Genomic DNA, 16,189 nt, shown 5'->3' on the forward strand with positions numbered 1-16,189 from the left:
AAGTCGAATACGGGCGGCAATGCACGGGAAGAAAACAAAAATAGCCAAAAAAATACACAATCACAACATAAACACGTAAATATTGTTTAATGTTTACATTACAACCAACTCGGGGGACATGGTGACGCTACCGTAACTGTTTGTGGATGGCTCCAAAGGAGGAAGCGCAAACGCTCTATTTCCGCTGCAGCAGCGAGAACGGGCACATCAAAAAAGAAAGAAAAATGTGGACAGTAGGGGCAAACTGAGCAGAGAGAAGGAACACAGAACTACATATATCGTTTTCATTTAATTCGGTTGCCAGGCAGTTGTTATTATTTGAAGTTTGCGGACGAATATTTAACAGTTTAAGGGTCGTTTCGAGGTTAACTCGCCCCCCCTTATTCGGTGGTGGTCCGTTTGAGGAAGCAGCTCGGCTAGCCAGCTGAATTAGCTAGCTCGCTAGAGATGGGGACGAGAGCAAGTCGCCTACAGGAAGACCCGGTTCCCTCTGCTTTCGGAAAAGATGGCACAAAGCGGGATTCATATCGGCGACCTCGCTGTACCAGGCCCACCAGTCTCATGGTCGACTTCTCAGGGAGCTTCGAGGACACGGAGGCCAACCGGAGCCGATCGGAGGAGGGCAGTGACTCGGACTTGGGGCAACATGGGGCGAGCGCCGATGGTAGCCCCGCTGACCACCACAGCATCCCCTCTACCATTAGCCAGGCGTCACCTGCGGATGACAACAACAGCGAGGGGAAGCCTGAGGAAGATGGGAGTATTAGCCCGGAGCCTCCTGTCGTAGCGGAACATCAGTCCGGGGAGGAGACAGGCCGCACGCCCCACCGCACTTTTTCCGAGCGGCTGCCCGGGAATCGGCACTCTTCCGCCCGCAGCGTGGGCGCAAGATCCGCCCGGGTCCGAGGCACGCACCAGCGGCCAGTGTCAGAGGCGTGGATCGGCCTATACCGTGTTAACAACCGTCATGGCAGTAAGTTAATATAATTACACAGCCCAGTTGTATTTTCTATACATGTGATTTAATAAGTAATGCCGCATTAATAACACATGCTATAATACCTGATTTCCACAAGTAGTTGGCTTGTCGTTTTTTAACTGTCAAGCCAACACACATACACATTCAGGCACATGACGTTTTTAACAGAAGTTCCGCGGAATTTATGGATGTGTTGCTCAATACCGCCACATGAAAAAGTGACGTGATTTGGGGTATGACTATTGATGCCTCAAAAAATACCTGGTATGTAACAGAACACAAGAAGTATGCTGTAGGGATGCAACAATATACCGGTTTTAAGGTATACCTTGATATGAAAATCGGCAGTTATCATATCGTGTACATTTGCTGAAATACTCTATTGAAAAACATGCAACTGGAGGGATAATCTCACCTTTATTTTAGTTATTTTCAGAAGGGACACTTACTCATAATCTCATTTAAAATTGTTTCACCTTTTAATTGTAGTAAATAAATATTTGTTTTACTTTTAAAAAGCCCTTTTTTTCATTCCTTTAAGGGTTATTGTAACGGATAGTGATAATCATTCTGTAATACCGTGATATTGTGACACCGCAATACTTTGTGAGATGGCCATTGTGCCATTAAAATCTCATACCATTGCAACCTTAGTTCAAAGTATGACATGTTCAGAGAAAATAGTAATAATATAGATATGATAATTTAGTTGTTGGCAGGAGTATTAACTGTCCTCTTAACAAAGCTATAAAAGTAAAATAAAGTTATAGAATTTTCAATACTTCACTCCAGAACAGCCTTTAAGTCTAGAAAATATATTTAAGACCATTACAATGATATACAAAAACTGAAAGAGTCTTAAATCACACTATGGATTTTGCATTAAAAAATCTCATTGTGCAACCCTCACTCTACCCAGTCTGAAATTAAAATGGATTATTTGGGGAATTTACATTCCTGAACAGATAATCTCTTTTCCCGTGCTTGCATACTGACTAAAATCATCAGAGACCCTATTGTATGAAGCAGAGCTATGGCGTAAAACTGGAAGTGGTGACATACAAGCTCTTTCACATCACAAGGCCTGTTGACAGTGGTTGTCAGTGGCATATCCTGCAGCAGGCAAGTCTAAAACATTAAGTAAACAACGACCTTTTCGTTAAAATGCATTAAAATGGGAACGTGAGTTTGCAGAGGAAGTGAAAATGCAGACTTGGTTGGCATTAGATAATTACAGAGATGGTGGTGGTGTGATGGCAAACATGGCATTCCGAGCCAAAACACAACATTGTGGTGGGTTTCCCAGGCCAGCCCTCTAGCAAGTGTAGGGAAATGGGTCACAACTTCACATGCCCGCTCACTGCTGGCAGCAGCTCATAGATGGAGGAGGGGAATGTAGGGCAGCAAGGCACAGTGTCTGTCCCATCCACGGATAGCTCTGGCCGTGACTGTCCCCCCTAGTCACTGTTCAAATAAAGTTTCAGACTATTTTGGGTCAGTTACACGCGAGGTCACATCATTCACACTATCTCAGGGAAGCGACTGACCAATTGTGTTTCAGTCTGCCCATTGGTTCGTCATGTCAGCCTGTGTAATCTAGATGTCCAAACAAAGCACTTGTGCTCCATGTGATGTGCTCATCATCTATCATTTATGTCTCGCTGTGACACAGTGTGTTAATCTCAGCTCTGTTGTGTCTCTGCTCTGTGCAGATATCCGCTGTCCTTTCTGCTCAAAGCCCTTCCCGGGGGGTCGGATCGAGGATCACCTGTTGAGCTGCCTCACGTCTCCTCCCCTACCATACAATAGTAAGTATCATGTCACAGAAATGGCCTGACGCTTGTGTTTTTTAAGGCTGGAAACACTCATGGTTGCTATGCGTGTGTTTGTGTGTGTGTACGTGTACAGCGGATGTGCTCAGTAAAGACAGCGGAGAGTGCTCCATCTGTTTGGAGGATCTGTTACAGGGAGAGACCATCGCCAGACTGGCTTGCCTCTGCGTCTACCATAAGAGGTAACAAAGTTCAGTTAATGTATTTGCATTATCATAAAATACAGACATTCAGATTTGAAGAGGGTAAAACATGCAAATGAGCGCTGATGAGATTTTATTTTATTTTTTAACGGCCCGAATATGTCAGAAAAAAATGTGTTTGGCTTTATAGATCTGAAAAATGTGGTAACTGGGGTTAGGACTTTCAAAAATAAGGAAAGAAAGGTTGTTCTGTCCTGGTGCACACATCACTTCACATTTCTGATAATCAGAGACCCATTGTCCTTTTCTGTGATATGATGTTCTTAACAACTACTGCTGAGCTGAATCATTGTTTTGAACATGAGATAAAATGGCAGTATACAAGCGAAAAGCTGTTCATTTTATGTTGCAAGAGAAAAGATAAACAGTTTGTGTGCTCAGGCCTCTGTTTATTTTAAAAGCACATGATGTAAGTATTTGCTAGAAATATTAAACACCTGTGAAAATAACCGCTACATCATTGCATTATAATTAGACGTTGTCACAGATATACCACAGAGTTTCATAAGGGCTTTGCCACTTTTGGTACATAAAAAAAGTTTTAAAGAACAACGCATGTTTCAGCCTGTTTGCTACTAAATTCAAAGCACTGTAACGATGTTCAACGCTTTTGGTTTTTCCAAACATACAAGGAGCCAGTTGTTTCCCATAATTTAAGCACAGAATGATACTGGACTTGCTTAGACTTGAAATTTACCAAGATTAGGTAATGCATCATTGGGAAGCTCCCGCCTGGTATTTTTTTTTCCATCATTCTGTGTTCAAGCAGTTTTAAGTGCTTATTTATTTAAAAATCTATACTTAAATTAGCCTGACAACCATAAAATAATGTTTTACTGTGGATAATCAGCAGAGAGAAAGCTGAAATTTAAAAAAAATTCATGTCAGATACAGAACTCAACATTTCTATCTTTTGTTTTGGTTATAGAACATATAAACTTTGAGTTTTGTGCCACAGTTTGTAGGTGTGGCTGTTTGGCTGTCAAATTACTTTCTGCTCCACCCAGTCAAGCAACTGAGATTTGGAAGAAACCTGATTTTTTTTTCTCACAATTAGATGGGCAGTCAACAATGTCATGTCTTTAAATAGCTTATTTTATTAGATAAACTGTCCAACACCTAAACACACTCGGTTAACTCACACAAAAGAAAATCCAGCAAATCGTCATATTTGAGAAGCTACAACTGGTAAATATTTGTCACTTTGGCTTGAAAAATAACTTTTGACTTTAAAGCTGTAGCTAGGGATTTTCATAAAAAATAATTTATTTTCATATGTGCTTATCTATATCGACACAGCAATGCATGAGACAGCTAAAAAAAAGTTTCTCTGCCTTCTCTCTCGTTTCTAATGGCCCTACAGCATATGAATGAAAACAACCAATCAGAGCCAAGGAGTCTCTAAGGCAGCTGTCAATCATGGCTTATTGAACTTCAGTCAAACTTTCAAACTTGGCTGATCAAATATGAATCAAGGTTCTGTTACTGCATTGCCTATTTCTTGCCTCAAATGTTTTCAGAAACATATTTAAGTGTACTGTTTAGCTAAATAAGAAAGGTGATCTGGCCAGTGGGGGGCACTTGGTGCATTGCTCATCTGTTTCCAACATGGCAGCTGGGGTCACACACTTTTACATTTTACAGTTAACAGTACACTAAAATATGTTTCTGAAGATATTTGAGGCGAGAAATAGGCAATGCAGTATCAATGAGCAATGAGTTGTGATTAATATCAGCGCTGCGTAGTTTGACAGTCAGGATCAGTTCACGAGCAGTGACTGACATGATTGACAGCTTTGCTCTGGCTGGTTGTTTTTGGTGCACTGTGGTAGATTCTGGCAAAATCCATAAGAGGCAATAGGAGGAAGGACATGATCTTTTTTTTTTACAGACTATTAGTCTCATATAAGAGTCCATGGATGTAGTTGCAGCAAATATGACAAAAGGTCATATTTATAAAAGTTACCAACTGTAGCTTAATGATAAATTGGATATAAAAATAGTTCCATATTAAAAACTATATATACTTGTATAAAAACTTGTGACAAAGATTTGTAAAAGAAAAAAAAAAGGCAGGATATTTTACAGTTAAACAATAAACTTAATTATCTAAAATGACATCAGTGGACTGAAACAGTAAAACTAATTGGGAATTTGATAATGCTAAATTACTCTAAGCATATTTTTCTGCATTATATGATCTGTTAAAAATAAACTCTTCATATCGTGCCTATTAGACAACGTGTAAGTCGATACAGGTATATCTGTAATGTGCCAATATCGGTCAAAAAATAGTCTGGCTGATATATTTTTCAGGCTCTATTTAGAACCTGCTTAAGTGATTACATTTAGTTTGGTTTCACACTATTAGTAAGTTGATTATGCCTTGTGGGAAATGCCACATTAAAAACCCACCTTAGAGGTTCTGACACATTAACATAAGCTAATCAAAATGTAATTTCTTGGTGTCCCTGACTCTGCCTGTCCCTTTTTACCAATAGCTGCATTGATTCCTGGTCCAAGGTGAAACCCTGCTGCCCTGAACATCCCTTTGATTGACTTGTGGGTCACATGTATTCTGCACAGTGACCAACCCGACTCAGGTATGTACTCATGACTCACTAATATTAAAGTTTTTCTTTCACAAGTGTGATATGTTGTGTTTTATATATTTTGCAACAGTAGAACAGTCATGATAGTATGCATTACTCAGTCTAATGTCTACGTTTTTTTTTTCTGTCCTTACAGGAGACTACACTGAATCCCAATAAAATCCCAATAAAAATGTGTAACTGAACAAATAAAAGCCCAATCCCTGAAGCTATATTTGAGCGGAGAACAGACGATCCTAGGAGGAAGCTGCATTTAGCGAAACCCGACGCTCTCCGTTTGGATCGGTCCATTTGAACTTGGTCTAGGGCATTTCAAGCCAATTTCCAACAGCAAAAACAGCCACGCTGTCTCTGTCTGACCTCTGGTCGAGACCCTTCTGGAACACAAGCGGAGGAAGTTCCCTGTCTATGTTACGTGCTTGGCTTGAATCTGTGGAAAGTATTTAAAAAAAAAAAAAAAGTTCAGATAAACATTACCATCCCAGAACGATGGAGCTTGCCCCAGAAAGATCTTGAACTCGAGGAGGAACACAAAAAAAGTTGTCTAAACTGTGACTCTGGATCCTCTCCTGTGTATTTTTTCTCCCTCCAAATGGGATCGGTCATTTTATCAAGTATTTTGCAGAAAGAGTATTGTTCCATGTCATACATTGGATGAATCGAATGAATGTTTTCTTTCCTCGGCGAACCTCAAATGAACCAACCTCACACCGAAAGCGTGAACTGTTAACTCATTGCTTTATTTTGAACCGGCTTGAGGTTGAGGGCTTGTTTTTGGTGAATGGGGTATGCCGCTACTAGGTGTTTTCTTTTTTTTCTATTTCCTGTAAACATTTCAGGGGAAGTTTTGGGGGCTAATTGTTTTTCTGAGTAGGTCAGTTTTTTTGTAGTCGGTTAGTTAGTGCTGAGTTTAATGTGCTGCTACTTGCTGAGTGTTTAGGATGGTTGTAGGTATTTCATAGGGCCATAGTAGCGCTGGTGTTGGCACCAATTTGAGCACTTTTGTCCCTAAAGGCTGATTTATTTTATTTTATTTCACATAAGGTCTGGGATAAGGTTGTGTGTGTGTGTGTGTGTGTGTGTGTGTGTGTGTGTGTGTGTGTGTGTGTGTGTGTGTGTGTGTGTGTGTGTGTGTGTGTTCAAATGACGGCCAGGAACATGAGCATGACTGTGTATTCAAAAAAGTGTGACTTTGTGTGTGTTTGTGTTACTGTAAATTGCCCAGAAGTCTGCTTGGTCAAGCGGGTTACCCTCTTTATTATTTTTTTTTGCGCTAGTTTTTAACAACGGTCACGTTGGCAAACATCCGGTTACACGTGGCACTGGTACGCAACATGGCGGCTCACGTGGTCCTGTGTACTTTGAATGCAGTTTGGGGTTTATTATTGTCCCACTACACCCCCCCTCTCCCTCCTCATTCTCAAACACTCTCTGGGGGTGTACTCCGGATTTTTGGACTAAACCCCAAGCGACAGTTTCGCCATCTGGTTACATCAATGCCAGATCGAGGAGGGATAAAGGGACGGTATTTCTGGGGCATATTTACACCATGTGGCATCTGCCTCTCTCCCCAACACTGGAGGCTATGGACAGCTGATGGTTAATTATTACATAACTGGCCCCCACCCCTTTCCCCCACTTATTTTTCAAGGATTTTAGATATATCACATTATGATCATAATTATTGCTAAATGTGTTAAATGGCTTTCTTTTGCCTTTTGTGTGTGTTGATTGCCTTTGCCTGGTGAAGGGGTTCTTGTGCAAGCAAGTATTTGTAGTGTTTTTAGGGCTGAAGTAAGCTCAACAGAAGGGCTGCTCAACAGATGCTGTCTGATGCAGGTTGTACACAGGCCGCGGGGAAAGAACAAAAACATGAGGTGACTGCTTTTGCTGCCTTTTCCATGTGTTTGAATCTCTGCGCTCACAATGGATCAGTTAAGAGGAGGGATGCACGATACTGGATTGTTTGCCGATATGCCAATATATATTACAACTTATTTGGTTGATAACCAATGCCAGTATTGATATATCCACGTTTTTCCCACCTGATTTTAGTGATCAGCAAGTCTCTTCTGTGGTGGAAAGAACATCATATTATGCATACTCCTGTCATTGTGGAGACACGAATTACAATGATTTTCAGTGTAGTATTCATCAATTGTACAAAATAAGAAAAACTTTGTTGGCTGATTCCGATTCATTTTAAAGCCATTATCAGCTGATATTGATTACATGCTGATATTATCGTGCATCCCTACTTTAGAGATCAGCCTAGTGCGCAGGTTTTCGACTGGCTAGTTTGTTCACCCCAGCCTCTTTTTTTTCCCTGTTCCTTGATGTTCTGCAGTCTGAGGTGCTACAACTTGTCCGGCCACTAGAGGGCAGCCCTGTGCATGTTTCTCATGTTTTGTATTGGAGAAAAGAAAAATAATGCCAAAAGTCTGACTGTGCATTTGGGGGCATCGTGTGAGAGAGAGTGCAGTAGGCGAGCTGCATTGATCATTAGATGTTACATTTGTTGTGGTGATAAGTTATGATGTTGTATACTTTGGCTGGGAGGGGTGGGGGTGTTTGTGTGTGTGTTTGGAAGTATGGGGGGGGGGGGGGTGTTGGTGGCGGTTGCGTTGTCGATAAATAATAGACAATTGAAAACCCCACATTACTCTAATTTACTTTCTTACCCCCCTCTAAGCTGTGTGGTGCAATACCTCAATCTTTACCAATGCTAACTAAACGCTCTGTGTGTAAATTAGCCCCTCTCCAACCAAGGACATTATTTTGTATAAATGTCCCTAACTCCTTGGTTTTGACTCGCAGGGCACTGACACCCCCCCCCCTTCTGTCTGCCCTTTGCTTTGAGGTCAATGTTTTAAATGAGAATGTTTTTCAAAGAGTCACCACAGCGGTATCTGCACCCCCAAGATATGGACAATCTGCCTTTACTCTGGTATATAAAAGAAAAAAATTAATTGAATTTTATTTATTAAATTGTAAATATGTAATGCAATTCAAGAAATGGCTCGGTCTTTGTCTGTTCAATATACTGTTTCTAAGCTCCGATCTTTTGTATGTCTCAGAAATTGTTTTTATATGTATTTTTTACAATAAATATGTGTGAGAGATGTTTTGTGAATGTCTTGTTTTGTGTTTGTAAGTGTCAGTTCAGTGGTGGAATGTAACTAAGTAAATTTACTCAATTACTTTAGTTGATTACAATTTTGAGGTACTTTAATTGAGTATTTCCTTGCTACTTTATATTTAGGCTCCACTATATCTCAGAGAAAAATATTACTTTTTACCTCATTAAATACATTTGACAGTTTTAACCACTTTGAAACTCATTCACTTATTAATACAAAATATGAATTAACTAATGTGATTTATTATTCAAGATTAAGCCACCCAGGAGAATATTTAAGAAATTAAAATTAGATCCACCTTCACCTGCTGCATCTTTATAGTGATGAACACTATAATATATCACAGATTATAATCCAATATTATATATTCTAAAATGGGCCACTTTACATGATGAGTACTTTTACTTTTGGTACTTTAAATTCTATTCTGATGCTATTACTTCAGTACTTTTACCCGAGTAAGATTTTGAATGAGAGACTTGTGACTGAGGACACTAACCATGATTTTTATATTGTGGTAATGTTACTTTTCCCTGAGTAAAGGATCCGAATACTTCTTCCACCACTGGTGTTAATGACGCGTTTGTGTTTTTTTGTTTTGTTTTTTTGTCCCATTCAGTGAGACTGGAAGCAGGACGGACAGTCCTTCAAATTTTTATTATAAAAAGAGAATTAAAATTTTTCTTAACATTACCAAATTATGGCACAAATCTTTTGAACCAACTCGTTACCTTATTTTATACAGTAACAAACTATAGACACCTTTACTTTGGTTCCCTCTATGGTTCATCAGTGTAAGGTTAAGGTCAGGCCTCTTTTCTCCTTTTAACTCTTATTAATACTGGAAATTGAATTCTTTTGGGGCTGCAACTAGTGATCATTTTCATCACTGAATAATCCACAGACTTTTTTCCACCAAATTGTTTTGTCTATAAAATATCAGAAAATTAAGATTTTCAAAAAGCTACTTTCCCTGACTGAAATAATTTGATTGTAAAAAAATGTTGGAGATTTTTTTTCATTCAGTCAAATGACTAATTGTTTTAGCTCTAAATCATATATTGTACCATTCTTTAAGTTTTACATGACAAGTTTTAAAAATATGCACTACTAATTGTGTATTTGGTTTTACTTGATTTCTTCTTCTTTAAATACGCATCAGTGTTGAAATATATACGTAATTTTTTGTGTGATTAGAATTGAGATTTTTTGGAAATCAGCAGTTCTGTTTCCAAGTTTAAAAATGTACATGGTATTTGAACTTTTAAGCCAACATGGACAAGAAAAGGGGATTTTGAACATCTACTATTTCATGACAATTGCTCAAACTCCACCTGCTGGCCAAGGTTGTGTGGTACCAATACAAGCTCCAGTAGAGCCACTGGGTGAATCTTGTGGGAAATGTAGTTAATCTTTCAAAACCTTTATCTTAAATATGTATTTACTTGTGAATACTACCATCCTGCTAGATTACAAGTCCTACTCTTGAATTTTCAATTAAAATAAATTATTTTGTGTTGGCACAAACAAAAAAGACCTCTCAAACTGACACAGTAATTAGTCCGAATTGTCATTTCGTTTCATTTCTATTTTGAAATTATGAGAAAAAATATCTTAAATGTGTGGCAACGCTTCAGAGGTCTTGAAACAGGCTGCACAGATATTACTGCAATTACATTTTCTGCCAGGCAACAGCTGACACCCAACATTTTCAGGTCAAGTATTCCCAAACGCAAATGAGATAATAATGTGTCCTAAATTGTCCCATCCTTGTTTTCGTACTAAGCTGGTACAAAGTGACATTCAGCATGAACAATGGAAGTTGCATTATGATAAACATAATTTATGTGTAGGCTTTACTTCCATTGTATTCAAGTCTTGACAGTCATATTTTCATGGACCCTCTATTACTGACATGGAGACCCCTGGAGGTCCCCAGACCTCGCTATGATGACCTCTGACCAAATATGGCGCAACAGAGGCGTTTCTCATCTCTGCACTGAGCCCTCGCTGTCAGGGATTTTTTCTTACTTTGTGTCATGCTGTTAGGAAGTGAAACTTTACGCCACTGTCTCATAGAATAAATGACACTCAAAACCACGGAAGGTATGCTTTTAGCGTGGTCTGTTCCTCAAACAATACTGTGCGGTACTGTGCTATAACCCAGCAGAAAAGGTAAGAAGAACATCGACTTTACTCACTTTAATTTATTCTCAACGTGTTCTGTGTGTAAAGTAAAAGCAAATATCCTGCCGTTTACTTTGCTGCTGTTTTATTTGCCTTTAGTATTTAATGGCACTTTTAACAAGAGAGCAAACACTTGGTTAATAATACATTTTTAAAGGGACTGTTCACTCCTACTATTATCTACTCATGAAGATACTGTAGTTTTGACTTTATTTGCTGAGGTTTGAGTATCAGTGATAGAAGACAAAAAAAGCAACAAGTAAAGTTTTAAATTCAGGACTTCAACTTCCAATGTAGTATTTTTAGGCCATTGTTATTGTTACATATTTTTACTTAAGTAAAAGGTCTGAGTACTTCTTCCACCACTGATTAGGTCTCATTCCAGAGCCATTGTTATTATCATTAGAAACACCTTTGCTTTTCCTACCATGACAAGTTGAAATGTCTGCTTTGAACAACAAAAAAAAAGTTATTGTCTTGTTGATATAAATTTATGCTTTGGAAATTCAACCTTTAGAAAAATATAGAGGTTTTTAAGGGATATTATGACTGTTGGAGAATCCAAGACCTCATTAATTTTGATGCAACATTTGTTTTTCCCACAATGTTTGCTGAGTGTAAGGGAAGTGGCCCCATACCTCATGTTTTACTTCCATTCTTGGGCAACAAGTCAGCAGCACATCTGGTTGTTTTGAAAAATCCAGATCTGATGTAAGCAACCCTGTATGTGCTGATGGGTAGATATTTGGAAAATTACCCGAGTGTCATTAAATTAAACCGACAACATAGCTAGACAGGAAATTTGGAGACAGAAATTTCAATTCAGACACCAAAGTTAGTGAGTAAATCACAGGTGAAACAGAAACTTCCCACTTAAGCTTCTAAACATAATGTTTTCCATCAGATGTACTCTTGCTCATCTGTGTAAGTTGATTTCTATATTTGAATAAACTTCTGTTTTTGGCCCACAGTTTCCCCCCACAATGTCAGATTTGGCAGACTCCCTCACACCCAGTAACACACAGGAGGCTCCTGGTTACAATGCATCCTCACCACCACAACCACCGTCATATTCCTACAAAGGAGAGCAACCTCCTCCCTACTCTGAGGCAACGACAACGTACTCTCCGCCCAAAATTGAGACAACCTGCACCTATCAGCCTACCACTGGGTACGAGTCTTTCCGGGACATCATCCCACAAGTCTCGTCCGAAACAACCCCACTGATGGCCTCATCTTCTTTTGATGACAAGGCAGTGAGAAGAGCGTTTGTCAGAAAGGTTAGTACGTCTCTAACTTTCAACTTTTGGGCTTTGACTTCATTTCTTGCCATGGGCATGTTATCCTACAGCAGCTTTTACACACCTATTGGGCCTCAAGAGCACTTTCATGAAGTACAAGATGATAAACAGAATAAGAAAGCAGAAATAAATAAGTTGTTTTCATACAAAATTTAGTTATTTTTTTGAAGTATTTCTAGAATAGCATAAAATCACCACGATTCAAAAATCATTGACTGAGGAAGCAGGTAGAGGTTCAGTGTCTAATTTTACAGTCACAATAACAGAATTGTAACATGGCTGGTGCAATGAGAGACAGACGTCTTCCCTAAACAAGTAGTTCTTTTGACCAACTCCCCCTGAAAGCTTCAAAATCTCTTTGTATGTATAGATTTTAAACTAGATCTGTGCATTACTGCTAATCATATAAACATTTATATTGTTTTATAAATCATCAGTGATCATGATTTTTAAAATCAAAGCAGCTTTGCACAATGACGTGTATATACACCTGTAAGATCGATTGCTGTTCTTCCCTTCTCCCTGTGCAGGTGTTCAGCATCCTGACTCTCCAGCTGCTGTTCACCTTCAGTGTGGTGTGTGTGTTCACTTTCTCCAGCGTAGTCAAAGATGCAGTGCAAACCAACCTCTGGGCTTACCTCAGCTCCTTCTTTATCTTCATCGTGGTCGCAATCGCCCTCAGCTGCTGCAAGTCCTTTAGTCGACGTCACCCTTGGAACATCGTGGGACTGGTGGGTTACAAATACAGGAGCATCAAACCCCAAATGTCTGATGGGGAAATACATTGTACACAATATACATAATGTCACAGATACCTTTATTCATAATATACAATAAAACACTTAAATAATAGACTAAAAGGGCAGTTCACCCTGAAATATGATTAAAAAAAATCTTAGCTTTGTAGTTGAAAAGGAAGTACATTTGGGATATGAAACAGCAGAGGTCACACAGTCAAATCCTCGAAAGAGAAGTGAAATAATTTGAACTATAAGAAACTAACCAAGTAGAAGCAAAAGTTTTAGATCTTATTACTCAAAAAAGTATGTGTGCATAAAACAGATATATTGCAGTGATTCCAGCGCAAGAGACATGAATGACGAAACATTTTGGCCTTTACATTGAAATGGGGGCTGAGAATTGGTACATTTTTTTATTGTTCCCAATGAAAACCTTGATTTCCTTTAAAAGTGTGTTCACATGTTTACATTTATTGTAAGGTTTTGTTGCCATGTTCAACTAGGAAAAGTTCTTCATGTATTCCGATTGTTAAACACACAATGCAGAGCATAGCACAAAGCAGGTTTAGGAGTACATGGCCATCAGGGTTTCTGGTAGAAAAATTGTATGATTCTGTATATATTGCATTGTATAATTCTGCACACCATCAACATTTCTTCAGTGACATAGTTCAGATTACATGTCAGTGAGCTGAGTTTCACTTCAGCAGAAGGTGATGGGGGATGGTGTTACACATTGGCAAGATTGCTTCTATGCTCAGATCACCAATTGAGAACAAACAAACAACAAAAGCTGGTATTTTTTGTTTGTGGCATCTAACTGGATATTTTAGGTTAGGCAAAACGTATTTTCCTAACCTGAGCCAAATGTTTGCTCTGGGCTTGAACTTAACCACACGTCAACCACAGCATTTTCACAACACCTAAAGTTTCAGCACAGCATTTACATGATAATTTTTGTTTGCAGAAACGTACAGTGCCAACAGTTATTATGGCCATCGGGCTGATGGGATTGTGATGTTCATCACTGAATTTTGTGCCTGCAGGTTGTGGTCACTCTGAGCTTTTCATACATGGTGGGAACTATTGCCTCTTTCCACAACACCACTGCTGTGGTCATCACTATGGGAGCAACGCTGGCCATTTCCTTCGCTATCATTGCATTCTCTGCACAGGTCAGACAACAAAGCATTTCAAAGTGCTTCCTGTATACAGACATCTTGTGCTGTGGAATTTTGAACAAAGCAATGTGCCGACTTTTCAGTTGCCCAACATATCAGTTTTAAAGCTGTCAACTATTTCTTGTAAAGAAAATCCATATTTGATTTCAGGGTCACACGTGTTGCAAGCACTAGAAAGTAGTATTAGAAGAGGCAGAATGTCACGGGAGCTCATACGATTGATTGATTGATAAGAAAAAAATGTCAAAGATTATTCAGGGTGTCTACAGGTATCAGACACTTATATCCAATGCTTTTAAAGACCTTGCAAGATACATTTGGACCAAAACTCAGACTGATTTTGGGACATCATCTTTTTCTTATTTTAGCATTGCTCATAGAAAGGCATATAAGTAGCATATTGTACATAAGGTCAAATACAGAGGTAGGAATATTGTTATTGGAATGAGTTAGGGTAATCTACACTTTTCCAACAGGTAAGTTGAAGTATAAAATAAAAAGACAGTATGAGGTTCAGAGGTGGGTTTAAACATTTATAACATCATAAATGTGGACTTTCACACAGATGAGCTATACTCATTCTGACAAAACGAAATGTTAATAAATTCAAAGTAAAAATAAGAATTAGAAAGGGAGATAAATGATAAAAATCCCAAAATAAAAAAATATAAATATATGTAGTAAAAATATTCAAATGCATCAGTTTATATTGGTTCAGTGTGGGCTGTGCAGTTTACATGATACATAAAAATGAAATTTAAAATCAATTTTATAATTAATTTTTGTGTATATGGATCAACATTTAATTTAATTTACGTGATTATTGTTTTTTTACGTGATAAGCTTCCCTTGATTTTTTTTTAAAAAAGGGAAATTTTGCTGAAAATTACCGGTATTAGGAAAAATATGGACAAAAGATGAGCTTGTGAAATTAACTGATGCACTAATGTGTTCTTGTGTTTTTTGCAGACTCGTTATGATTTCACTGTTTGGTACGGTGTTCTGCTGATTCTGGCTGTGGATTTAATGATGTTTGGGTTCTTCTGCACGTTCTACTACTCCTACATCACTGATATTGCCTATGGATGTCTGGGTGCTCTGCTGTATTCACTGGTACGGGGAAAAAAGAACAATGTATACGATAATAATGCTATTATTAAAAGCTATAAAGCAGCCTGGTCACTTCAGTGGGTTAAAAACAGCTGTATCAATGATACTCTATAAAAGCATTCACTAACAGTCATCATTTACGTTTACTGACGTGAGACAGAAATAGACTGTTCTGCAGGTTCCTAAGTGAACCTGTCTGCCACTACAGATGTGAAGAATTCTTCATCAAATGCCACACAACGCCTCTTCTGCAGCAGCATTTTATGTGAAATCATAAACCTGTCAGCTGTGAAATAGTGAAATGCTCACTTAGCAAGAGAAAAAAAATCTTCAATAACAAGAAGTTTTCAAAGAAGTTAATGTCAAAATGCACTACATTCAAGCTTTTCCTGCAGTGAAGTCAAATGTCTTCCATGACTAACGCCTCATATAAAATACATCATAATGTACTGCCAGTTATCTGGTGGCTCTCTCTCACCCTGTCCTAACTCGTCCTCCTCCCTTCAGTTCCTGATGGTGGACTGTCAGCTGATGATGGGAATGATGAGCTACCGTCTGGATCCAGAGGAATACATCAATGCTGCTCTCATGATCTACCTGGATATAGTCCTCATCTTCCTCTACCTGCTGGGGAGGAGGTGAAACTGTTCACAAAATGCATTTACACACATAAACCTACACTCCAAACTGTTCACACTATGTGTCCTTGATTTTTATTATTGTTTTTATGTAGAAACTGTAACTCCTATTTTAAGTGTCAATGAGCAAATGGTTATCTGTGTTTTTACAGAATCTTGTCTCTGAGTTTGACATAAACAAAAATGTCTGTTAAAAGAAAGTATTTTTGGTGTATTTATTGTTTTTCCATGTATGTTAACCAACACAGGCATTTTAGCAAACAACT

General features: G+C 38.6%; 2 protein-coding genes across 2 annotated transcripts; both read left to right on the top strand.

The window, feature by feature from the left end:
* The first annotated feature begins 101 nt into the window (after window positions 1-101).
* zgc:66427 (uncharacterized protein LOC406256 homolog) lies at window positions 102-8,748 on the top strand. The gene is made up of 5 exons (XM_042498270.1): window positions 102-973; window positions 2,692-2,787; window positions 2,888-2,993; window positions 5,516-5,617; window positions 5,763-8,748. Exons 1-4 carry the CDS (start codon window positions 448-450, stop codon window positions 5,571-5,573), a joined length of 786 nt encoding a protein of 261 aa, XP_042354204.1. The 5' UTR covers window positions 102-447; the 3' UTR covers window positions 5,574-5,617; window positions 5,763-8,748.
* Window positions 8,749-10,818: 2,070 nt separating this feature from the next.
* Window positions 10,819-16,119, top strand: LOC121951092 (protein lifeguard 1-like). The gene is made up of 6 exons (XM_042497311.1): window positions 10,819-10,941; window positions 11,925-12,233; window positions 12,785-12,985; window positions 14,041-14,169; window positions 15,145-15,288; window positions 15,793-16,119. Exons 2-6 carry the CDS (start codon window positions 11,937-11,939, stop codon window positions 15,925-15,927), a joined length of 906 nt encoding a protein of 301 aa, XP_042353245.1. The 5' UTR covers window positions 10,819-10,941; window positions 11,925-11,936; the 3' UTR covers window positions 15,928-16,119.
* Window positions 16,120-16,189: the final 70 nt, after the last annotated feature.

The sequence above is a fragment of the Plectropomus leopardus genome, chromosome 12, assembly GCF_008729295.1.
Source record: "Plectropomus leopardus isolate mb chromosome 12, YSFRI_Pleo_2.0, whole genome shotgun sequence".
Classification (NCBI taxonomy): Eukaryota; Metazoa; Chordata; class Actinopteri; order Perciformes; family Serranidae; genus Plectropomus; species Plectropomus leopardus.

What these genes read in the sequence shown, in the direction of transcription:
- LOC121951092 (XM_042497311.1), top strand. Translation starts at nt 11,937, where the DNA reads ATGTCAGATTTGGCAGACTCCCTCACACCCAGTAACACACAGGAGGCT. An exon ending in GAAGAGCGTTTGTCAGAAAG is followed by an intron (nt 12,234 to 12,784) that starts GTTAGTACGTCT and finishes CTCCCTGTGCAG; the next exon opens with GTGTTCAGCATCCTGACTCT. An exon ending in CTTGGAACATCGTGGGACTG is followed by an intron (nt 12,986 to 14,040) that starts GTGGGTTACAAA and finishes TTGTGCCTGCAG; the next exon opens with GTTGTGGTCACTCTGAGCTT.
- zgc:66427 (XM_042498270.1), top strand. Translation starts at nt 448, where the DNA reads ATGGGGACGAGAGCAAGTCGCCTACAGGAAGACCCGGTTCCCTCTGCT. An exon ending in TGTTAACAACCGTCATGGCA is followed by an intron (nt 974 to 2,691) that starts GTAAGTTAATAT and finishes TGCTCTGTGCAG; the next exon opens with ATATCCGCTGTCCTTTCTGC. An exon ending in TCCTCCCCTACCATACAATA is followed by an intron (nt 2,788 to 2,887) that starts GTAAGTATCATG and finishes GTACGTGTACAG; the next exon opens with CGGATGTGCTCAGTAAAGAC.